The sequence below is a fragment of the Diprion similis genome, chromosome 11, assembly GCF_021155765.1.
Source record: "Diprion similis isolate iyDipSimi1 chromosome 11, iyDipSimi1.1, whole genome shotgun sequence".
In the NCBI taxonomy this organism is placed as follows: domain Eukaryota; kingdom Metazoa; phylum Arthropoda; class Insecta; order Hymenoptera; family Diprionidae; genus Diprion; species Diprion similis.
This window is the reverse complement of record NC_060115.1, coordinates 1941895-1968062: the sequence shown is the minus strand read 5'-3', so window position 1 is coordinate 1968062 and position 26168 is coordinate 1941895. Positions and strand designations below refer to the sequence as shown.

General features: G+C 44.0%; 1 protein-coding gene and 1 long non-coding RNA gene across 2 annotated transcripts; one reads left to right on the top strand and one right to left on the bottom strand.

Annotated features, from left to right (window-relative positions):
* Positions 1-2625: 2625 nt before the first annotated feature.
* On the top strand, positions 2626-26030 carry LOC124412603. Its single transcript, XR_006929809.1, has 3 exons — positions 2626-2663; positions 19464-19470; positions 25815-26030. It is a non-coding gene; the product is annotated as an uncharacterized LOC124412603 (long non-coding RNA).
* On the bottom strand, positions 3013-20392 carry LOC124412600 (synaptotagmin-10-like). Its single transcript, XM_046892612.1, has 10 exons — positions 20242-20392; positions 6862-7124; positions 6626-6772; positions 6396-6527; positions 5443-5590; positions 5181-5356; positions 4521-4641; positions 4233-4404; positions 3479-3679; positions 3013-3377 (listed from the first exon to the last, which is right to left on the bottom strand). Exons 1-10 carry the CDS (start codon positions 20330-20332, stop codon positions 3374-3376), a joined length of 1455 nt encoding a protein of 484 aa, XP_046748568.1. The 5' UTR covers positions 20333-20392; the 3' UTR covers positions 3013-3373.
* Positions 26031-26168: the final 138 nt, after the last annotated feature.

Genomic DNA, 26168 nt, shown 5'->3' with positions numbered 1-26168 from the left:
AAATTGATTGCAGCTCTTTCCAGAATCGTCGAAATTTTCGCCAAAAATCCAAAGGGGTTAGCCTTACTTTTTGGTCATTTTCGGAGCCGAAAATTTTTCGTCTCGGAATCGATTAGTATGACCATCTCTAGAGTAATTCGACCCCCAGGAACTCAGAAAACACATGAAAAACAGCTTCAGACGAACAGGGAAGAAATGGCGATCGAAATCCTCAGTTTTTCGGCCGTAACTTTTCAGCTATCGCTCGCAGCGTATTGGGACTGCGCTCAATCGATTTCTCTCGCAAAATTACGTCGGAATAGGGCATGCAAAAATTGATTGCAGCTCTTTTCAGAATCGTCGAAATTTTCGCCAAAAATCCAAAGGGGTTAGCCTTACTTTTTGGTCATTTTCGGAGCCGAAAATTTTTCTCCTCGGAATCGATTAGTATGACCATCTCTAGAGTAATTCGACCCCCAGGAACTCAGAAAACACATGAAAAACAGCTTCAGACGAACAGGGAAGAAATGGCGATCGAAATCCTCAGTTTTTTGGCCGTAACTTTTCAGCTATCGCTCGCAGCGTATTGGGACTGCGCTCAATCGATTTCTCTCGCAAAATTACGTCGAAATAGGGCATGCCAAAATTGATTGCAGCTCTTTCCAGAATCGTCAAAATTTTCGCCAAACATCCAAAGGGGTTAGCCTTACTTTTTGGTCATTTTCGGAGCCGAAAATTTTTCGTCTCGGAATCGATTAGTATGACCATCTCTAGAGTAATTCGACCCCCAAGAACTCAGAAAACACATAAAAAACAGCTTCAGACGAACAGGGAAGAAATGGCGATCGAAATCCTCAGTTTTTCGGCCGTAACTTTTCAGCTATCGCTCGCAGCGTATTGGGACTGCGCTCAATCGATTTCTCTCGCAAAATTACGTCGGAATAGGGCATGCAAAAATTGATTGCAGCTCTTTTCAGAATCGTCGAAATTTTCGCCAAAAATCCAAAGGGGTTAGCCTTACTTTTTGGTCATTTTCGGAGCCGAAAATTTTTCTCCTCGGAATCGATTAGTATGACCATCTCTAGAGTAATTCGACCCCCAGGAACTCAGAAAACACATGAAAAACAGCTTCAGACGAACAGGAAAGAAATGGCGATCGAAATCCTCAGTTTTTCGGCCGTAACTTTTCAGCTATCGCTCGCAGCGTATTGGGACTGCGCTCAATCGATTTCTCTCGCAAAATTACGTCGGAATAGGGGATGCAAAAATTGATTGCAGCACTCTTCAGAATCGTCGAAATTTCCGTCAGTAATCCAAAGGGGTAAGCCTTACTTTGAAGAACACAGAAATGACGACGAAAATCTCTATCGTTTCGGTCGTAACTTCATAGGCGTGGCCCGCAGCGTACTGGGACCACGCCTAAGTAATATCTCACGCAAACTCTCGTCCGAATAGTGCCCCAAGGAAGTGGTTGCAGCACTTCACAAGTTTATTGATAATCACGCCAGAAATCCAAACAAGTAGTTTCTAAACTAACGGTATTCTGGGAATGTAGTGATGATACACAGGTATTATGTTTATTGATTGGAAATGCGCGACACGAATTCCAGCTGTTCGAGGGATAGCTGCGAAGTCTAAGCAATATTGAATATGCAACTGAAGTTTTTTTATTATACACACTGACTTATCTTTGCCCTAATTATCGCAATCACGTTAACATTAGCCTATTACTATGTGTGTATGACGTACATTATAATTGAATTCATTCATAGGACATAGTCAATCCAAAATATATAAATGTACAACACAAATTCGCGAAGGTATCGAACTTTGCTTTGAATATCATTGAACAGATTTGTATACGCCTGTGTATAATATAATAAATAGAATCTTGGTAAATGTTCATATATATATATAACGTCACTTATCAGCTAAAGACCTGTACTTACATAACATCATTACACCAATTTCATGAACAACTGTGTACACATAAGTCGTAAAATATGATATAAGCATTACAGTTATTGTTACGTAGTTCAGAATTCCAGTTAATACTTCAAAATCGTTAATTTATCAGCTCCATCAGGTATTGTCAACGTTCGTAAATCAATTACTCACGCTTTTGCTTTCACAATTTTTCAACATCATCTTCACGATCATCATCATCACCAAATAATTATCGAACGGTGTAAAAGGTCATATATTGTGACATTGAACCATGTCATTTCTTTACTCTCTACATTTTTGCTATTGTGACAATCAGACGTATGTCTGAAAACGAGTTTACGCCCGAGCGCAACACGAGCCGCACACACTGCATCAACGAAGCTGAAATGACAGATCAAGTATTTGTATCATACTTATATCCTTGTTAGAACTGTAACACTGACGACGGATCTGCATATCCAACGAATAGCGTGTAGTCTGCGTATATCAGATTGACATTCATCCACTCTTTACTCTGGCTTGAGCTTGATAAGCTCTTTTTTTCTACACATCAGTCAATAAATCATGCCGTTTCATTACCTGAACGCTGATTTTTTTTTCAGCTACGCCTATACCGCCGATATTATGTCTAGGAGTGTACGGATTATGCATTCGTATATCAGGTATATAGTAGTGAAATTTTCTGTATAATATGTATAGTTTACGATACTATGTATGCATATATAATATATTTATATGTATATGGATTTATGATATATTTATGTATAATTATATCACATTGACAGATTTGTGTTATAGGAAGTACTTATTATAGCCGCGACTTTGATCCTCTTTCCAGCCGGCCATCTCCGTTTACACATGTATATGTGTATAACAACATTAATTATGAACCTCCAATTGATACCCAACCGATATCGGTTGTCAATCGTTGCAAAGGCTTTAGTAACACAGTTATACATAGTAAATAATAATTTTCATTCAGTGTTGTTTGCTCTGTGAAATTCTTATCTATACACGTAAATATATATAAGAATTTTACAAAGCGAATAAAACTGAATGTAAAGAATTTGTGTAAAGAAGATTATATATATATATATGATCAACATCGTTATGCAACATCGTTATTTTACAGAGAGAGGAAAATTAAGGACAAAAATACATAGTTTACAACGTTTCATCATCAATCCTGCACTCTGATTATCGGACATGCTCAGAGCGTTCGATTGGTGCCCTGCATACAAGTTTTCAACGTTAAACTTTCAACATTCTGACTTAGCAAGCCAGATTTCACTCGTTCGTAATTCGCGTATAAGCCAGTCGAAGGACGTCGTGCATTATAATACGAGTAGTGACAGAAAGGGATGATCTCTCAAGCCAGCTGACGCCCAGTACTTACGATGAGAATTCTTCAACCACCACGCTGACGGCTTCGTTAATCGCTTTTTCTTCATCTACAAGTCACAGAGAATTTCGGCTCGTTATTACAGGCAAAAGAACCACCTTCATCGCCACTGCCAAAAACGGTCTCTCTCAAAGTTAACGCTGCCGTTACCTGCTGTTTAGGCAGCTTAGACTGACGGGAAGCGGTTCCGAGGTGACGGCTGGTATGTGTCCGGCGACTGTCTCATGCAGCGGGTACCACTGAGCCACAGGTTTTCTGGGATTATCGAGCATCTCGAGCCAGTGATCACGACCGATGCCTATGAAGCTGGCGCCAATGGCGGTACAGCCCATCAGTTCGTTGGGGCCAATCCTGAAACCGAGTAAAAAAGTGATGTAAATGATCGGCGATAAATCGTCGGGACGAAGTTGTTCGTGCCACGTGTTTCAGGTCGGCCAAACTGCCTCGGGAAATCATGCTCGTCATCAGGTCGCTGGGATAATTAACCGCCACGGTGGAACGCGAATGAACAGAACAACTACCGATTGAGACGACGGTTGTCTACAGATGTTCCTCAGTTGGGTCGTCAAGCCGACCGCAGTCGTAAAAATGCCCAATAAACTGGATAATGATCCTGATCAATTTATGAATTGAGAGGCCTGTGACGGTCGCATCAATTGTTACCACGTAAAACCGGGGGATGATCTTATTGCCCGAGAAACACGAAATAATGATGCAATAAAGGAGCGTAGAACGTCTTACTTAGTTTTAGTGTCTCGGCAGATTCCGATCTTGGTACGTACGCAAGATATTTACTTCAGTCTCTCCGATGAGAAAAACTCAAAATTTGGTTATAAAACTTTGTGGATGGAAGTTGGAGGGAGGTATAGTCGCATATATTGTATACTATATACATATGTCGTACCTGTCGTAATCGAGAACTTTCACGACGAGGCTGACCTCCTCAACGTTTTCTGACGGCACATCGAAGACAAGGGCCTCGTTGTACACCGGGCAGAGAGTTTTTTTCTTAACCGTAGTTTTCTTCTTTTTTATCCTCTTCCCCTGACACAGTAGATAGACCTTCACGTAGGGATCTGGAACAGCGATCTATCAGTCGTTAAGGGTCAAGGACTCGGCAATTTATGGAGAATTTGAGAATCGTACGTCTACATTTACTGAGTAAACATATTATGATGAAATATTAAATTACCCGAGGAACCTGTAATGTCCATTGCTTTCAGGTTCCGGCCTTTTATCACCGTCAGAGTCAGTCGCCCAGCCGTTGGCAGGTAGCAGAGAGACAGCATCAGTTCACCTCGGTCGACCTTTTCCTGCGAGAATAACCGGAGGAATCATTCGTATTATTGGAACCATTACTACTCGAAGGCTGTTAAAACTTCGCGGAAATACGGAGGGGCGAAGTAATGGTTTTCGTTTTTATTTCATTATATCTTTGTAGAAAGTTGTTCCGAAAATTGTTAACCATACGTATTCGATACGTCGTGATATTATTATAATGTAATCGTAAGAACTCTGTGTTTTTATTCATTTTGCAGTTATCTGCAATTATATACACGGTTCGGAAGAAAGTACAGATGAATAAAACACGGACGAAAGCTGTGAGCCACAGTCGTTTGAAAGTATTCAACCGTTTATGACTGGCAATTCGGTTTAATGAATATTTATAACAATTTGGAATAATGAAAGTAATCAAATATACGGAGCTGTGTACACGACGAATAAAAATACAAGAAATGTGGCTAAAGAAAAAAATATAGTCGTAGTGTGATAGCGCTAAAAACGAATTTTTGATCTCTCTGTTAATGTGAAAGAATATTTCAGGGAATAACTATACACATAAGCGTTATACCTGAAGAGCACAAAAAATGTCCATCGTGTACTCGATTTCTTGTTCAAGATCAGTACAGTCGAGAAGATCCCTGAGAACGACTTGGCCGATCAGATCGTGCTTGGAGAATCTGTCGAAATCGTATACCGAAAATTGGAGATAACGCTCGCGGAGATCGTCGTATGGTACGCTGAAAAATTTGCAAAAGTTTCAGAGAATGTTTAGAATTGATTTTGAGACCTCGGACTATTAACCTACATAGTGCTATTTACCAACCTAAAGATGAAGGTTTCGTTGAAGATGGGATTTAAATTTTTACGATGAACTTTCGTCTGGAATTTCTTCTTTCTATCCGGCAAGAGGTAGACTTTGACGTAAGGATCGCTGCTCCCAGTAACATCCTTAATTGGCAATTCTCGAGCTTCCAAAACCTGAGTAGAAAAGTTGCAGGAGTCGCTAAGTTAATATAAAGAAATCAAACTTCCAAGTAAAAGTTTGAACGGTTTAAATTTTCACAGATGAATTTACGTATTTTTTCACGCGTGACGCACGGTTCTGGAATTTCGGTGAGGGTGGGGGTTATAGGACTCGTTATATATTTTTTCTTCAAATATGTTCAACCGAAACTAGTTTTTCTCCGGCAAAAATAACCGATGATTATTCCGTTTCTGGGCCCACTACGATCGGTCCGGAATGGCGAAATGGCATATCTTACTGCTTCATTACGGAATGAGGAGCTCGACTAATGATGCAATGGGTACATAATAGTTATAAATCAGTATGTAAAAAGTCTCAAGGATAGCAAACTGGGACAGGAATGTTGGCCAGCGTCACTTACTGTCCGCAACGTGGTCCGTTAACGCGATTTTCAACCTTTCTCATTGTGGGCTATATCATATTAACAATAAAACGAATTAAACCGCTCGCTTTTTGCAATGTCTGGTACGTGTGTCGCTCCATTCGCGCTTTAATTAAATTTCTCGGGGAATTTTATGCCAGGAAGTACAAGGGAATGATCAAATGTAGCTCGTGACTGCGGGACGTGGAACCTCGCAATGAGCGTTGCGTATTAGGTTCTGGTTAACGCCAGTTCAGCACGGTTATTAAACATGCATGAGCAGTTCGGTCTTAGCTATTTTCGCACTCCTACCCAAGTGTACAGACAGCTACAGCTATTATGATCAATTCGGAATTCCTGCTCGTGTTATTCGCCTCGAGGCGTCCTTTCAAACTCACCTTAACAACGAGGCCTTCAAACTCCTTGTCGTATCGCAAGGCGAAGTGAAGTTTACCGGAGTACTCCATTTCAACGGTACTTGAACTTTCGGTGCTCGCCTGCCGTGTGAGATCCTTTTTGTACAACTCGGGCTGAAATTTTCGTCAAAAACTTTAATAACTGATTCGTTCCTTTCGCAGAGTTAGATCGGAAACAAGATATTGCTTGTCCAGAACCGGACTTCACTTGCCTTGAGCAATCCGAGACTGGAGTCGCTACGGTTTTCGAGACTACAAATGCTGAACTTGATGTTGGGTAAATCCAGCCGATGGGATAACTGCCGCTGAAAGGTTTGATGGCGCATGGGAACGATCGGTAGAGTCGTTTGCCGCAGGACCTAGAACCGGAAAAATTTCACCCATTAAACTTCGCAGCTTTCCGGATAACCCATCGAGCGCAATAATTCATGTATTTCCACGCTGTAACCTTTTTGTTGTCCTTCTGCTCTTGAACGTATTCGTGAGTGATTGGCTCCGACTGGAGATCCGGTAGGGAATGGCTGATCCGGATGGCATTCTGATGCCCGATATCGCCATCGGTGTCCTCGTCGTTATTCTGACCTGAGACACCCATCAGCCAACGCCAGGTAGCTGAACACTGAAAACTTGCCGCAGCGAGGAGAACCAGTGCCATCAGTCCAACCCCAACACCTATCAATAACTGGTAAGGGAAGCTGCCAGTCCACTCCTCTGCAACATCATTCACGACACAATTCAGTGGACCATTTTTCTCGAGAATACGTGGATTGATGGTTTTCTTATTTTTTTTTTTTTCATTTTTTTGGGAGAGAGAACGACGGCCGGTAATTGGTTCGATATCTCCTATAATCATTCGCTTAACCTTGTCCAAAAGAGCTAAGGACTGCCGATGAACTTTAATCTCGATATGAAAGTAGCTACTGAGAAACTTTTCGGTGAATTTTATAGACGCTCAGACAGTCCGACGGTGAGCGGATTTATTAAAGAAAATACGGCGTGGACATCGATTCACCGTAGTGTAGAGCTTTTCGGCATGCTTTAAAGGGGAAGGCCAAACGCTTTGCTTTAGTGGGCGCAAATTGGCATCACTTACGTAAGCGGGGCTATTCGTGTTTTCACTCGTTTTCGAAAGGGGTGGTACCAGGTGCCTTCCTTTGTTCGTAAGAGATTGCGAACATTGAAATTGCGAAATGATCGCAAAATGCAATACGAGATCCATGCGTGTTTAATAAGAGGACAAATATAGCTCGATAAGTAGTTGATAAATTAACATTTTGATGAATAAAATCTTCAGACTATGGCAGATTTGGTTGCATGGTAACGTAATAAAATAAAAAAAGCTCTGAGTAAATAACAATAATTCAAGTTCGTTTGTGTGAGTAGCTCGAATACCTTATTATCGTTATTATCATTATTACTTTTTGTTCCTTTCATCCAATTTCCGGAGAACGATACTCAACTTCGTTCAATGGCTAATATTTACGGAAAGAGTGCGCGACATGACCTGACCTTCGAATTACCGGGATCGTTCTTACCGGAGCCGGATTTTCTTTATGAAAAATGATGCGATAACACAATTGAAGGAGAGGATGGTGAAACGTCCTTCATGAGATATAATAATAAATTTTAGACGAGCGCAATTGAGACGGTCAATTTCCGTCGATGTTATAATAAAACGAAGGTAATAAGCGAGGGTGACTAGAACTCGAGGTGTGAAAAGTCAAGGACGCATATATTGCCGCAAATCGTTTGCTCAATTAAAATTCTTGCAACGTTTCCAGTCCGGAGCACGAATCGAGCTAGACCCATTTGCATTCATGGTATCTAAAAACTTATTCATTCTATTTTTTCTCTCGCCTTTTTTCCCTTTTTCTGCAGACTCGAAGCAAAGGAGATGGAAAAAGTGTGAGTTCAGTTAGGGGGAACGAGAGTCGCTAGAATTCGACGCGATTTGCATCCCTGAATTAATGGCGAGCAAAGCTTTTCCCCGATACACAGAATTCTATCGGTATTTTTCTTCAACATACACTGCAGACTTACACACTTATCGATAAGCTGCTTAAATCTTCAGTAGAGAAACGTAATCAATCAATCCAAAAAATGTGTCACATTGTATTTGACGATACAAAATTGATGAATTTACGGACGGAGAGACTGCAGACGATTATGACAAGCCAATTCACGTGCGACGTAGGTACGACGCCTCGTCAGCAAACGCAGCTGCGTTTGTCGTTGTCCTTGCGCCGTCGGATGCCGACGTAACCGATAACCTCGATGACGGTATCCCCGGGAATCTCCTCCTGTATCATGCTGAGGTTCTGGGTTTGGTATTCGTGGGCAACGGCGAGTGCGGCTTCCTCGGCAAGTTCCGGAGGGGCGGCAGCCACGGCGGCTTCAGCTGCTACCACGAGTTCGGTGAACCTGGTGGTCTCCTCGGCTTTGATAAGCTTCTCAACAGCTTCAGCGAGTTCGTTGTCGTGTTGAACCCCGATGCTCTCGGCGATATCGAAGCCAGTTATGCTGCCCGCCAAGTTCCTGGAGACGCTTTTCACCGGTCGACGGTTCTCCGCTGGACCCGAAAGCAGTTTGTCATCCTCATCCGTCGACGAAAAACCATTGTCGTGTTCGTCGATGTGAGCATTGGCCATCTTGTCGAACCTCTCCACAACTGATTGCAGTTTGGTGGCATAACGCTTCTTCTTCGGCCTTCGAGAAGGACTCGGTGGATCCTCGTCGTTCCTCGAAGGAAAGAGCACCATTGCCGGCGGTTTGCGCGACATTTTCTGGCTCCAATTTATAACCGCACAAATTTAGGTATACTGGTACAAAATCTCCGGTAGCATAGCTGGCGGATGTGGGATCGTCGATTTCGAGATGTTCGTTTGTTCTTCTTCCGGCTTTGATTCAATGCCTGCCAGTCTACTGCCGCAGGATATTCAGATAACACGATGTCGACAGGGCAGGAGAATATCCAGGAACTGGAAAACGATTTGCAGAATATTCCTGGAAGAAAGGTGGAGGTCGACGAAACCCAGGACTTTGTACCCTGGCGGGTTTTTGTCAATCAGATAGACAGCTACCACGGGAAGAAGTTGGCCGACGTAAGCCATGCGAAGTTGTCTTGTTATCGAAATAATTACCGAGGGATCTCGTTTAGCGTGAGGCATAACATAATTCAGGGATGAAACGGGGCGGCGCGACACCCCGCCGTCGGTGAAATTTTCTCTCTTAAAGAACTTGAGATTCCATTCCCGTTTTAAGGGGGTGCCTGGCTGCGGTGGTGAGTGTAATATTATCAGAGCCGAGCTGCTTGATGTTAAAATTAGCGTTTAGCCTTGACCCTCGAAAACTGGGCGAATCTCCGGCGCAAAGTACAGCCACCAAGAAATCAATTGAATTATGTACCATGTCGACGCATGTAATGTTCGAGTATATATGGGCAAGTCCTGTACATTAGCTATTCACTGACTGATCTTGACTTGTTACGCCGGAACTAAAGGCACTCTGTACCGTTAGCACACCCTGTAAAAGTTATATAATCCTAGAGGGTGTTAATAATCGAAGCTTTTCAGTGACGTAGGACAGACCTTGAAAACTGTATAGCCAGTAAACGTAGCCGTATAATTTCTACGTTATCATATGATTCAAGAGACGTAGTATAATTAATTCCGACTTCACTTAGTTCTTCCCTGAGCAAATTTACACCGCAAATACTTATGACGAGGACGAGAATTCGGCCAAAGTAGAGCAAGGAGAGGAAGAAAATGGAGAAGGAGGAAAGGAAGTCGAGGAGGAAGAAGAGGAGGAGGAGGAGGAACAAGAAGAAACGAAAGAGACAAAGGAAGCCGACGCTCCTACGAAATTATCCAGGAAATACGAGGTGGTTGGCACCGTGATGGACAGTAAGGTCAGGTTGTCACGTACCTATACATTGCTCTTTACTGTAAAAAAACTGTTGATGTTTATCTAACCCTGTTAAAATTCCACAGTGCTTCGCACTTTTCCAGTTAAATTCAACACTGTTCGGTGTCGATTCACACATACCGAAATTATTCAAGGTAAAAAACGAAATGTATTGAAGAGCAATGATTCCGTGCTCAGTGTTGAAGAACACTATAATGAACCACGGTGGAATCGCAGCATTGTTAAATTGGGCATAATTTTTCTCACCGTGCGATGGGGAGATCGATAAAAAGAATTCGAGATCTCAACGTGTCCTGTAATCTTTGTAGTACTCTCCACCGGAAGACGTGCTGATGGTAATAAGCCGTGGTCAGGGAAACGAAGACGCGTTTCTAGCGGAGTTGATGAGGTGCGGAGTAATAGTGTACGACATAACTCAAGATCCCTCTCAAATAGCCGAAGCCCAGTGGGCTCTCGAAGGTAAGATAGAATTTGCTGCCGTACGGAGTAATACCCCTAAGAAAAGGGATTTGAGAATAATGTCGAGACCACGTGAACCTACTTACATGTAATTGTGAGCAGCGATCGCCAGCGAGCTTCGGAAAATGTCTACCGAGAAACCGAAGGCTTTTAAGCGGAGCCAAGAGGTTCGCCACTTCATTTTAATCTCCACTGTGATGACATGGGCGCTATCGAAACCCATTTACGTCGAGGATCCAGAGCTGCCTTTTACGGAGGCGGATTACAGAAAGCGAAGACCGCATGCGAATTTCAAAAAGCACACTCAGTGCGAGAAGGATGTTGTAATTATGAAAAAGTACCCCGAGCTAAGAGGCAAGCTCAAGACGATCGTTCTCTGCTGCGGCGTAACTTACGGTGACGAGGAGGGTCCGTTTCACTACCTGTTCAAAATGGCTTGGCATAACGCAACCGAGCTTCCTATTTTTGGCGAAGGTACCAACAAGATCCCGGTTTTGCACGTTCGCAATCTGCCCTTGTGAGTTTAAAACTTTATCCACAATTGTTGAACTAGCGATTTTATCTGTGGTGTCAAATTCGTATTGCAGGATCATCTTGATGTTTATTCGAAATTGGCCAAAGTTACGATACGTCGTCGCTGTTGAGCACGTGCGCATGTCACAGAAGACAATCGTTAAGGTGCGTGTACAACGGTCATGGCTTGCTTTGGGAAATTAACAGCTTCGGAATGTTCAGGTGAAAGTGAACCAGGTTGAAGGTTCAATTATAACCTCAGGGTGAGCGACGGGCGAGGTGTTATCACTATTTCAATTAACGGAGAGTCCAAGCTCCAATAACAGCCTCACTCTATCGGGGAAATAGATCTCATTGTTTTCTGTAAATGACAGAAATACGAGGTCGTGCTGCAGATACGTTACAACTCGTCGCCCAGAACTCGCCCGTATGTAGTATAAATCTACCGTCGATATCAAAGGTCTGCAGATTTTGCCGGTTCGAATGAAAGCTAATTGAGCTTGATTGCGTTTAACTGATGAGCAAATAACGTTGGGGTCACGCCATCCACAGGTGCGAGCAGACATTTCGAGCAGAGCGATTATATCTGCGCGACGGATCACAAAGCGATAAAATTTTCAGCCTTGAAATATTTTTTCTCTTCATTGATCACAGGAGTCCGGCAGGGTCGGGGTTACCCGAGGTGTTAATTTATTTCACCCCCTTCCGTGCACCCGCTACAATCCATTATCAGAATTAGACGATATATCCCGAGTTTCTGAACATACCTCGATTCATTATGGTTCTCAGCATATTGTCTTCTGAAAGTGCGATTTACGGTGCGAAGCAGCCCCAAATCTCCGGTTCGTTGTATACGCACGCTTTGGCCATTTCAAAACATGTACCTCAGTCGAGCGAAACAGTAGACGAGGGTCATCCGGGGCAAAGGGGTTAACCCTGCTCAAAATCTATGGCCGTAGCGAGCTTGGCACTTGGCACGGGGTTCAAATTCAGTGAAAATCATGCAAAGTGTCGAGTTTAGAACGCATTATTCATAGTCATCGAGAATAATACTGTCCTTCATTTGCGAGAGCAGAAAATCAGCAAAGCCATGGCGAGCGGAAAGGTGAGGAAGATCGACCCGGAGGAGGCATTTCTGTTGAACGGAGTGACCCAGCAGGATTACGACATGGTAACCCTGGACCTGAACATCGAACCCGCCTACCTCGAAGATGCGAATTTGGAGTGGTACACGGATCTACCATTTAGCATGAACATCGCGGATATCGTGAAAGAGTACAAAACGGCAAGGAATTTGCACCCCGTTAAAATCATCGTCCTTGGACCTCCAGCTTCGGGAAAGACTCGCCTCGCCAAGATGTTGGCCGAACATTACAGGCTCCATTACGTTCACGTTGAATCGTTGATCAAGGATAGGATCAACAAGCTCGTGAGCTGTCGTTGAGATCTTCTTCTCTCGGTTGTATCGCTGGTGCTTCCGGTGCAGTCTCGTTGATCCCATTTTGTTCCTTGGCATTACAGACTAACGACATCGAGGCAGCGAGCAAGGCCAAGAGTTCTACGAAAGGGGGGGAGGATTTAGAAGGAGCTGGCGACGAGACCGACGACGGTGACGACGACTATGCAGAGTTTGAAATCGATGAGGAAGATATTGACGTGGTCGAGACTTGGCAAGCGGAACTGGACGAAATTAGGCAGAATTTATCGGAGAATCAGGGACGGCTGGATGACGCGATCTTAAACAAGTTAGTCGGATATTCTTGACGCGCCGTTACACCCTGTTGCGAAATAATTTTTGGCGAACTTTTTTTTTTCATACGGCAAACAAATCCCTCATCTCGCGCGGAAGGACGCGCCCACTATTTCGGGTATCAAATTACGTTGTCATTAAGTGATGCTTTCATGGTATTCAGAGCGTACATGGTGAATCCTTTGTTCTATAATTATCAAACTAAGCGAGAGAGTAGAAAGACTGTCGCTTTTGTTAGATGAGCTAATTATTTCGATCACATGCGTGTGTAGTCGGGCGAAGCGTTTTCAACCAGTAAACACGGTTCGCGGATGTGCTGGGCATGGACATGTGTTCGAATTTTTATCGAACCATAAACAAGCCGGAGAAAGAATTACAGGGATTCCTGGGGTGGAATCGTCTCGCAGAATCCGAACGTTGAACTGTCGAATTCCTAATTCGCAGAATATTCGCAAAGAAACTAGCCTCGAAGGAGTGCCAAAATCAGGGATACGTCCTCGACGGATATCCAAAAACCCTTCACCAGGCAAAGGAGCTCTTCGGGACGGTCGAGGAAGAGGAGAACCAGGATGACGTTGATGATGAGGAAGAAGAAGAGTCGGCGACGAAGGGCTTCAACGCGGAAATCATGCCAGAGCTGGTTGCCGTTCTAGATGCAACAGACGAATTCCTTACCGAGAGACTGCTCACTCTTTCCGAAGCTGAAATCCAGGGAACTCACTACACGGAAGAGCATTTGATCCGACGTTTTCGCGAATACAGGTTCGCCTTGGTGAAGATGTTCACTCACGATTCTGTGACTAATCCTTTGCATTTGCGTGACAGGGAACGAAACACTGACGACAACACTCCACTTCAGTTCTTTGATGAAATGGAAGTACATCCACTTTTCATTTCAATCGAGGATGATCCATGTCCCAATATGTTCTCCAGCTTCAACCTCTGTCTGAAGAAGATTGGATCGCCGAGGAATTACGGTAACAGATTTCATCTAGTCTGAGCAAAAACTGTAAGTCAAGACTGTCGTCAACTCTTTCTTTGCTTGTTATTAGGACTCGAGGCTGAGGAACTAGCCGATCTTCAGAAGCGAATGGAGGCCGAAGCGAAGGCTGCTGAAACAGTCGAGAGGGAGAGACAAGGGGCTGAAGAATTGAACAGGAAGGCTAGGCGGGAAGAGAAGATGATGGAGTGGGTAAGGAAATTATCGAGGTGAAATCGGATTAGTAAGAGAAGCGCAGAGACGCCGTCTGGTTTATTTGGTTATCGAGGTAAGGTGCAGTGTCGGGATATAACGTCCGAATATGCACACGATTGAAATGATAAATAATATAACGAAATAAAATACCCGGTATCAGGTTACAGCGCGAGGGTTTAACTCGCGCAAGTATCGACTCGTGGTTACATTATAGGTAGATTGAAATTGTCGTACGACGAGAGGGCTTGTAAGAACCACGTTGCCACGGTTATTCAATCAGTTTTAATTAACAAAGGCTCCCAAGAGTCTCGAAGTGTGTTAGGGGTAACCTGAAAGAGCCGGTTAAGTCATAGCAGCGAAGAAACATATGTCAGTCGATGAAGTTCCAGTTTAATTACGTTTCTCAAACAACAGTGTCGGTGTAGGGTGAGGGTCTCCTTCTGTCTACACACGTCCATATATAGCGATACCCTATTGATGCAGAGAATCAGCGGATTAAGAAAGTAAAATCCTAATCACTGATATGAGGAGGGGGAGATTTTTGAACAGAGAGTGTCGATCGATAGAAGCAAATCCAAGCAACGACGTCTTTCCAATTTCGTTTCGTACTGGGGATGAAATTCACTTCCAATGGAGCATTATGCAACGTTGTACCATCACTGAGACAGAAAAATGACGTTGTGGTCACGAGCTTTCAGACTTTTATTATTTCAAGAAAGTGTCGTAATTCCAAGCCTCTCGTGTATTCCCGCCGTAAAGCACGCGTCTATATACTATTCCGGTAATAATCTGCCCGTTGAGTTGGGTCTTTGTCGTCGGGGTCGTTGCGTTAAAGTCAGTGTCGTATTTCACAACCTTGAAATGACCCGGCTTATGACCTAAGATTCAGCGACCGCGCTGCTGCACGTCTCTGTACCACGGGCATCTGGGTATGTAAAATTTTGCAGCTCGGGGTCAAACGGCGTTCAAGTCAAGCGCCGGTCGTGAACCGTCGGGATGGCGGGGGCGTAAATCTCCCAGCCCCGAACCCTCTGCAGCCCTGGATCGTCTGCACCTTATTCTAAAGGCGGTGCGTTTCGCGTTTCTGACCTTCTGGGTTTCTGAGGCGTGCCTATGACTGCAGGGTTGAAAAGTCGCTCGACGGAAAATCTTTGTCCTAGCTGTTGCTGCGAAAGCTCGTGTCCCAGTACTTTTATGCTGTAGCTATTTCACGTCTTATTATTTCAAAAGATTCGTTGGAAACTAATTAATGGAAAAATCGCTTGACCTCGTGGAATGAAATCAAGGGTCACAATACTTCAAGGGGTTGGGAAATTTTATACCCCTGTAGTAGCAGCTTTGGCTTTACTTTAACCGGAAAAAATAAAAAACGAAAGAAAACTTGAAAGGAACAAAAACACGAGACTGGACCTTAGAACAAACTGTAAATTACATTATTTGTTTGAAGAGAAAAATAAGGATAAGAATAATAATAACAAGAAAAAAGTAGGCATCGCTTCGACTATATTCGTATACGCTTTTGTCTTCAAAGCCGTAAAGAACGCAGTATTTGCAGATACTGGGGGTGAAAAATGAGCGTTACGAGATGGTCTTTTTACCGCTGATTCTTTTCTTAATTTCTCATCGATTTTCATTCGCGCAATTAATATTAAATAAATCGAATTTAAATTTACTTATACTATGATCAAAGCGGCTTTGCGATATGATAGAAACTCCATACCTCAATTCTAACCACGGGTTTAAATCTCGTCTGCAGAGAATAGAACCAAAAGGTAAGCTAGAAAAATACTTGAAAAATACGACTCAAAGAACGGTCGAGGGAATTATGCGAATCGGGATATTAAACGCAGATGTGAGGGGAGCAGCAATAAAAATGTGTCTGGGATGAGGGATGAGAGAGAGTCGGCTGGGATATCGTCCGGATGAGAAAGTTCAGGCTCCTTTAAAAGTACACCAGGGCATTCAAGGGCGTCTGTGATGTCCAACTAATGCGCAATATACGGAGTGTGCTTGAACCGCACAGTGCCTACTTGAAAGTGCTAACGTCCAAAGTTCATTCCAACTTCTCCGGCTGCACGAGCAAACGCGTCTCCAACCACTTTCATCCAGTCTCTCCTGCACTGATACTCCGCAACTTTTTACCCGCGATCTCGCGCAAAGTTTGCACGTGCAATCGCGTCCATCGTCACTTTTTCACTTTCCACTTTCCGCCGAATAGTACAGCCAGCTGCTGTCTCCACCTCCTCAATCGGTTTTGCGCACTTTTAGTAACGAGGGTAAAATAATTGACCCTCTCAGCTCTCCTTCTTGGATTTCTTTTCGCTCACCTTCCTCTATTAGGGTAGTTTATACGATCACGGTATGTTTAATCAGACTCAACCCTCCGTGAATGATGTGATTAAGTAATGGAATAAGATTTGATCAAGTGGATCACTACAGAAAATCGTGTTTGGCAGTATCGTTTTATAAATTTTTGTCTCATGAAATAAATCGAGCTTCAAGATCAGTCAATATTGGATAGGTACTCTGCTTCAATCAACGTTGTTACTCGAAGCAACTTGCAGCCTGTAACCGTGGGCTAAATTTACCATAATCGCCAGAGGCAGTCGGGGGGGAGGGGGGTGGAGGAGTTTTTTTCATCTAGTTACATCGCATCCCGGGGGTTTATAATTGCCTGGATTAAACTCGAGCCGCAACGGCGGGCGCACTTGTACCTACAGCGTGCAGGGATGAAGAATCCTCGACTTCCTGCCGCCCGATGCGGCCACCTGTTAATTACGCTCGAATTTATCGGTTGGAAGCGCGGAGGGAGGACGAGCACTCGTGATCCACCAAAGATAAGAGAATCGATCCGTGGCTTTAATCTCACCGCGCCTTACCTCGTCACGTGTAATAAAATCCTGGCTACTGCACGCATCGGGTGCTCGGGTATAATTTGACTTCCGGTTTTCCTGGCACGGTCCCGCAGACTAATCTCCTTGAGAAGTTGAAAGAAGAGGAGGAGAGCCGGCTCTGCATCATGGGCGAACCTCTGCGTCACTATCTTGTCAAGTACGTGTTCCCGACCCTGACTCAGGGCCTCGTAAAAGTTGCCGAACTGCGACCCGACGACCCGGTCGACTACCTGGTGAGCAGCACGTGCTCTGCACTGTTCGATCGATCCAACAAACCCACGAAATCGACGCTTATTCTGCACTAATTGCAGGCCGAATACCTGTTCAGGGAAAATCCCGAGGGAAAAATGTTCGAGCCTGATTACACCGAGACTATGAGCGTGCTACTCGCGGCCATCGAGGATCTCCAAAAGGACCTGCTGCCTCCGGAGGAGGTCGACAGCGGCGCGGAGCAGTACCTCAAAAGAACGAAGGAACCCTCGGTGACGGAGCAGGACAGCGAGGAGGCGACGGTCGACTGTACCTTCTACGGAACCCGCGCAAAGTCCGCAGACACCGAAATCCTCGAGGATCCTAGGGAAGCACGGAGCTCGGCCGATGAGGCTGAGCAGTAGACGAAGACTAGCTCGCGTCAGGGCGAGGAGTTTTCTCGATCCCCTCTGCCGTCGGAGGAATCGATATTTTAAAAATACGTAACTCTCTTTTCCGAACCACTGAACCCTCAGACTTTGCTTGATGGCTTCACCTTACACAATTTTCCTTTCTTTTTCCGCGACATAATCCATCGAGGCTCGAGTTTGGACGAAGGAGAAATAATGAAAGATGAAATTCGAGGAAAAGTAAAAATCCGCCGATTCACTGTGCGCTAAGTACTAGTCGCAAAGATGAGAAAAACGTGTCGGACTTTTGTGACCGGAGTAGATCGGTTATCTACAGGTTGGCACCTCGCGTGATGGATTGCACGAGCCGCGACCGGATGATGATTGATTTTTTCGACGTTATTAGCGCTTCAGTAGCGCCGATCGTTACTAGCGTACAAGCCTTAGTTGACGGCTGGTGTAGCGCGTTATCGAGCAATTATCTACCGTGTTTTTTTCCAAATTATTTCATGCTATATCGTTGTTTAACGACCGTACAAAATTTATATCGAATTATATATAAGTGGCCCGATAAGAGGGACGGACTTATCAAATGACGAGAATTCCAACCTCAAGTCCTGACATTGGGGACACTGTTTTTACCATAAAACAGACGCTACGCAGCGTCGGCGAGTTAGAAGTTGTAGAAAAAGTTTCATCGCGCTTTGCACCCATGGATAGGATCGTAAAGCACAAAGTTTCATACGACGCCGAGTGCTGATCGATCGTAAAAAGTAGCTGTAAGCACTTTAGTTGCGAATAGTAAATCAGATCGTGGGTAAACCCATGGGGTTTTTAATTACCGACATGAATATGGTGCTCGCGGAATATGTAATTGACGCTCCGTACAGAAGGTATCAAACCGTTGCACAAGATTGGCTGAATTACGACTGCAACGAATTGCGATTAATTAGCACAAACGGCACCGGTTTCTAGGCCTCCTCGATGATCGGCTCGTATACACTTTACTCACGCCTGCGGAAGCTAGGAATCGCCCGACCGAGAAGTGGGAATGAAAAATTATCGGCATTCTGTATCCGCTGCGCGTATTTCGCAACGACGCTGCCAGTTTCCCGGAGCGAGTATGGGTACCCGTACAATGCACCCCCCTGGGCCCCCTGACATGCATGCCTTCATCGTTCGTCGACGTGGTATAGGAATTTAATACCCGTCTCCTCCGTTCTGCACACTTAATTAACTCGCCAACTGAAACTTACACGTAGCTAGCCTTCGGCAAACATTTGATGACGCGAAAACTCGGGTTCCGATTAGATGGAGAATATTAAAGTGCTCGGGTTTTGCACCGATCACTTGGGGAACATGGACTTTGAGATACACCGATGAAGTTACCGAAGTACGAAGTACGAAAAAAAATTTCTCCCACAGGTACGTAGGCACTTGAAAAACTGATCTCTGTGTACCCGGTCCCTGAAAAGTGGATTCGTCGAAAATTGAACCTAGTTACGTTAAGTTAATCGCATAATGTAAGTTAACATTATTAATTTCGCACGAAGAATTTCGAGGGAATAAGAAATTCTGTTTAAGATATTACGAATATTATTATTATTATAAAAGGAATAAATATATTGTGTAGAAATGAAATTCGAATAAAATTGTAAATAAAGAAAAGCTCGATCCATTTTCGCAAGCCTTATAGCGCTGAGTGATCGTGACAAGAGTGTATGTACTTGGCATGTCGTGGATGTACTGAAACACGAACCAAGAGAACGGGACGTGGTTGTGTACTTAGGTGAGTGGTCGAAGCCTGTACTTAGTGTATTCGAAGAACCGTACACCTCGGCCGTCGACGGCACGGAAAGGTCTATATCTGTATCTCCAAACACCTGTTAGTCGCGCTCAAGGTCGACCGTGTTGCATCCCATCCGCGTGAGAGGAAAAGGGAGGAGAGAAATCAACGAGCAGCGATTTTCCCGAAAAATGAAAATAAGTACGAGAACGGACTGGACGGAAAAGAAATTAAACTTGACGTTTCAACTATATTCAGTTTTATAACCGAAAGACGAGGTTCCGGTTGAACGACAAAAACGAACCTTTCAGCTACACACAAAATGACTGGTTATCGTTACCGACGTTTCTAGAGATGTTCACTCGTACTGTATACACATATCGTGATTCTGTAATCGTTGCGATAGTAAATTGATAAAAATTGGTAAAGTAGCCAGCGTCGAGAAGATGCGGTGTATCGATGACTAGGAACTCATCAAATTACAGCTACTCGTGAATCGTAATATCAACTCGTGATTTGACTGTTCAAACGTGACCGCACGAACAGCCATTTCGCGATAGTATCCCAGTGCAGTGTCATCACCGCGTGTGGTTCAAGTAGGTACCGAGACTCCGAATCGGGGATCAAACAAGAGCAAAAGGGGAGTGAAAAAAGGGGCTCGTCGTAATCGAATGGATATTAGTATTATATACGTAGAAAAAGACTCACCGGCATGCCCCTGAAGAGAGTGGTTTGCCTCCTCGCTGGGAATAACGGTTTCCTCGAGGATGCTCTCGGACGCCGTCTTCACCACTCCCATGACGAGAACTCAGTGAGTCGAGCCAGGTCGGCTACCTGTCGTGTCGCGAGTCGCACCGACGCGTCCCGACGCCACTCGGCGTCGTTTTTCTCTCTCCCTCGCGGTGTGCTTTCCGTCGACGATTCGCGCCGGCGCCGAGCGCTGACGTCACGCGCTGCTCCCAGCCCCACGCATCATGCATGGAGCCAGGGCGCCGGGTGAACCTGCGGGAGAATCCGAGGCCGCGGTGGCGGTTCTGGAGATGCATGTGCGCGTATTCACCTGCTCGGTTTGCCAGCAGGGGTTGAGAGAGGCGAGTCGCGGCCGGGCGTTGCAGGGGATGGTGGATGCTGGGGGTCCAATGTCGACGCGTGGGGCAGGCAACTGGGTCTCGGTGAAGGTCGCGGCCCCTCCGCTCCCCTGCATCCCGCGGGAAACCAGCCGCGGGCCAGGATCGACGGGGACGAGGAGCTGAGGACGCGACCGCCACGCGCGGCGACTCCTGGGGATGAGACCCACCCCCTTGCAGGCCGTCTTTGACACCAGGCTTCCATTTTTCAAGAGCACTCCGTTGTCTGCTTACCGCTGTACTTCCGGAACTGCACAGACGTCTGGATCGACTCCTGTTATTCGTATACTAGGTACTTGTTGCTGCATTCCTCTCTACCAAACTTCCGAGCCACGGTTTGATCACGCTTTTGCTCCCCAACCTTAACACCTATTTCAAACTGAGGTGTACCGAAAGGTTTTCCCGGTCAGGCGCAGTTCAATGGGAAGTTGAGAGAAAATGTTGAAAACAGTGAAATTTACTTCAGTATCTGTAATTTTCTGTTCAGAAATTTTCCGATTTGGAAAAACATGAATTTAAGAATTGCTTGTAATAAAAAAAAAATTGAAAAATGAAAATATGCGAGAGCAGTTAAAATTAAGGTGAAACAACAACAATAATAATAACATCAACACGTTGTGTCAATTTGGAAACGAGAAAATTCTGAGAAAAAAACAACGGATGTTTGTACGCGAGCTAATTAATTCGCGGAAGGTCGCTTTTTTCCTCTCATTTTGTTTACACCGTTTTTTTTTTCGTCCACACGTCGTGTGCCTTGAAATATTGTGAAATTGAAAAACGAGAGGAGAGAGAGAGCTAGCTAGGTTTAAAATTTCATTACGACATGGCTCGATAAAGCTTGCTAGTAGCCAATGTTATTGGAACGCGTTTCATCTTTCTCCCTTCGATTTTTCGGTGGAAAACTCAGAGAGAACTGTCATCTTTCAGTTGATAAGATACGTCCTACTCCCGTGGCCTTAACCCCGTGTGTATATCCTGAAAGCTCGCAGACGCGCGTGGGAGTCGAGGGTGTACCTATTTTGAGAGATACGCGTACGCGATACGTCTGAGCCAACGTGAATCGATATGTTTCGGGCACATTTTTGGGCAATGCCGATAAGAGCGCCGAAGCGCCGCGTACAGAATGCAGAATATCAATGACACGGGGAAATTCTGTCCATACACGCAGAAAAAGGATTTGCTTGCTTTACGGAATACGCCGATCAAATATGGCCAAGATTCGAAGAGAGTGGTTTATTGGCAAAACCCAACAGCTTGTGACATTACCGAAAAAATGGTAAATACGAAGATTCGTATATTGTCAAGTGCAATTCACACTTATTCCGATTAACCAAATACTTCTGTCGCCATTCTTCGTAGGTTTGACAATTTTTTTGCCCCACGGCAAACGGACAGTCGACTACCTTTGTGAAAAAACGATATTTTTTGAGTTTCTAAATTGTATCTACTGGAGTAAAAAATAAAAAAAAAAAACGTCATCTTGCGCGAATGATGAGAATAATTTTTCTCTATCGCGCGGTTTTCACTTTCTCGATCATTTTTCCACTTTCACAGTACAATGGAAACTGCTAATGGCCACTCCCACAGCCTAATGTGTCAAAGTTTCTACTGTATCCGCAGAATTAAACCGCGAGGAATTTCTAGCAAAAATTTGATGAACAGGGAGCGTAAAAGACAATGATACCGAGCCGGTGATGATACATCGGTGGTAACTGGAAGCATTAATTTTCCGCCCAAAAGCGGAAGCTTTCTTAATGAGTAGCTGTCACGTCTCCACCCTCTGAGTACAGATGATGACGGGCGGCGAAGCGGGGTGCAGGACACGCTGATAATCGAGGGAGCCGAGTAAACGCGCCCCTGAAAACAGGAAAACAGGGTGCCAGCTCACGAGTGTCGATATTGTAAAAGTAAAAGCGAAAAAACAGCCGGGGTGTATCGCCCCAAAATTATTACAAAAACACCCCCGATTCCTGACCCACGGACAACTGCTGCAGGTTCATTTTTAGCCCGCTGTTCGCGGCCTGCACCGACTCTCACCCTCCGTTTCTGCGCTGTCAAGGCCGCCGAGGGGAGAATATCGATTCAACTTGTTGCATACGTAAACAAAGCTCTCTCTCCCTGTCAGGCTAAGCTTGTAAAGCACTCCCGAGAATTCCACCCCCGTTATCGCACCCCCTGTGCTTTCAATTTTTGTTCCCGCAACATTACAGTTGTCAATCGGCTCTCGAATTCTGGACTGAAAACTTGGTTTTTGGTTTCTTTGATTTAATCTCGATTTTTCTTCCCGATTCTGCGAAGAAGCGAAATCTAAACGAGCAATTTAATCGCTCCGATGATGGTTCCCGATTACCGATGTCAAGGTCCCATCACGTTTCCCCCGAATATTCAATTAATTTTGCAAATTCGACGCGCTGGGTAACTCTGATGCAAATCTATCCAATTTGAGAAACCATTTCGTGATGGCGCAGATATTGCTCAGATACCTATAATCGAGGCCTGCTCTATGCGTCGAGCAGAGCTTGCAAACTATACGGGTTGGAACGATTTTTCCGACGATATCTTATCGGTATTCGCCGTAATATTTCACCGTCGAGTCGTCGAATGCAATCGCCCAAACGAGATATATTTGTTTGCGAACAAGAGTGCATTCCGAAATGTCTCGAGTACTGATAGCGTGACGTTGATCCGTACGTGCAATCGATACTGCAGCAGTTGCAGGAAAACATGCAAACGCCGCATGCATTTGTATATTCATTCGGTTTATTGTATCCTGCTGCAAAAGGCGTGACAAATAATAATTTCGAGATTATTAAAACGCCGTGTTATGAAAGGCTTTCTTTTTTCGTTATCAACTATTTTCTTTTCGGGCGAATGCACCAATCGCAGGCATAAATTAGCACATATTTTCGTCAATATTTTGTCGATCCAACGGAAGAACATGATTCAAAGACGAGCGGTTCTTTCGTCTCGAGAGTCAGTATTCGCGGAAAGAATTCCGGTCGTAAATATACGTATACGGTGTGTATTATATGCTTGAATAATACAGTAACAGGACTTTGATAGATTGCTCGATGATGGTGGAAGAGTGAAAAGAATCGACAAAGAAGAGAAGAAAAAAAAATAATCTGAAACGTTACAATACGTTATACAGCGAACGAATACATATCGTTACACATAATGCGTCTGGAACGATGTATACGTATAATGCATTCTGTGCACATCTAAGAAGATCCCTGAAAGGTATATTCATTCCTGCGCGATTCGATGCCATCGAAAACTGATCGCCAATATCGACTCGATACAGCCTTCGGAAGAAAAAAAAAGAAAAAAAAAAAACACGTCTGTTCTCGTATAAATTTTCTAAATTCCCCAAAATTGCGCTGTCATAATATCGCAAAGAATTTCGCTCACGGCGTACAAAAATATTCGCTACGCGGCCCTCGGACAGTTACGGAATTTCAAAAATTAGACCCGTTTTATTACCGAACGAGACAGGATAATTTTTTTCTCACCAAACTTCACTGCAGGCTAGAGATTATTTATTCTCACTCTTCTCTGATCCGACACACTATCGCAATCGTCGAGGTAATTTCACCTCGCGTCGTTATGCCAGTCGGGAAACGTGCACGTTATACCGACGCGAGCGAAAATGAACTGATTTGGCAAACTCGATCATCGAGTACCGCTTCTGCAGCCGTGACGAGCATCCCGATCATTCGCGACTCACCGAACTCGCCCTTGTATCCCAATGAATTAAATTCACTCGATTTCCCAGGCGTCTTTCCACCGGGAATCCACGTTTCTTTTTTTCCTTAATACCACATCTCGAAAGAGGAAAAATTTTGCAGGATGAAATGATACCCCCAATTTTTCAACGTATAACAAGTAAAACATTTTTACCAAACTCAAAGTACCCGCCGCGAAGCGAGAACGTATCAAGCTTGATAAAGGCGAAGACATCTGATAAAAGTAGGTCAGAAACGGCGCTGTAAAAACCAGAGAACACAAATGCGCCGGGTATATATGTATATGTGTGTAGGCACATCGGCTGAGGGAGAATCGAGGGTGATACGTCATAATCGATCACCGAAAGGAGTTCCAGCTTTACATCTTTACCATTGTACAAGAAACATGAGAGAATATCTGGAGCGAAGAGTTTCCCAAAAAGCTGTAGGATCGCCCGGGAATTCATCCACAATCTACAGGATCGATTATCTCGGCGTGCGGCTTGGATCCTTGCATACATGAGAATATTCTCCTAGGAAGCTTAACACGGAGAATAAAATTTCTTTCTTTCTTATTTCCATTTCATTCGAAAAGCTTATAAAGACGTGGATATTTTTACAAAAGATCTTCGTTGTTTTGAGCTTCACCTCGGAAATTTTCATCGCGTCTTGCACGTGCTCGCGGCAGCTACATTCCCAATAAAGTCATTTCCTCTGGGTCGCCTTAGCCTGGCGTGGCGTGGCGGAACTGTATATCAGGTCGCTTCTTCGATCCGTGATGCTCGCGCATCCTTTCGATTTGCGGGCTAGCAGTGTAACGAGAAGGCTAAATAATAATCCCGAGTTTCCCCGACGCGATATAATCGAAGTCCTCGATAAATCGGACACCAGTTGCCGGTGGTATTTTCCAAATTTTTCTCCTCCTCTCTCTCTCTCTCTCTCTCTCTCTCTCAATTCTATTCTACATCTGGAAAAATGAAAAACAGCTTACCCGTGAATACACGCGGCCATTCGAAACGCGAATCTCTCTGTTTTCTTACCTCTCGAGGCTCCTCAGTCTCGGGTTGACTTTAAAATTGGCGTTCTGGGTTGAGAGAGGCTCCTCTTCCTCTGACTGGATAGAAAGAACAATATTTTTCCACTCTAATGCGGTTTGCGTTGTCACAACGTCCGAGGGTTGGCAAGGTCGAAAATTTCCTTTCAAAAAATCAATAGCCGAAAAAAAATTACGAACCGGATCCACCTTTCGCTAAGGAGCAACAATAACCTGAACCTAAATATAGCATACCTACATACATGTATATATAGACTTTGTTTGGTTCCTCTGTTTTTTTTTTTGTTTTTTTTTTTGTTTTAATTATAAAAAAGAAAATTTAATATTTTATTCATACATAGATTATAATTAAATTACATGTAATGTATTTTACAGTGTATTTCATTTTATTTTATTTTCAAAAGCTCCACGGCACGAGCATATTTACGCAATTGATTATCGATCATAGGTAGGTATATATATCATCTAATTAACGACTGGCGCGGACTTCGTCCCTACCGTCAATTAGTCACTACTTGCCAAGTACGATATGCGTTAGTTACGATACATAACTCACCTACGAGTGTCTCTTCTTCGATTAGAAATAAGAAGTTGGAAATGAAAAAAAAAAAAAAAAAAAAAAAAAAAATAGATTACTTTGTCATTACATAATAAAATTTTATATAACTCTTACACGTATAGCACTTTCACATATTTATATTTATATCTATATTTATGTATAGCATATGT

Coding starts and splice junctions, on each gene's coding strand:
- LOC124412600 (XM_046892612.1), bottom strand. CDS start 20,332: ATGGGAGTGGTGAAGACGGCGTCCGAGAGCATCCTCGAGGAAACCGTT. Junction 7,125..20,241: donor CTCTCTTCAGGGGCATGCCG/GTGAGTCTTTTT, acceptor ATGATGTTGCAG/AGGAGTGGACTGGCAGCTTC. Junction 3,680..4,232: donor AAAGTTCTCGATTACGACAG/GTACGACATATG, acceptor ACTCGGTTTCAG/GATTGGCCCCAACGAACTGA.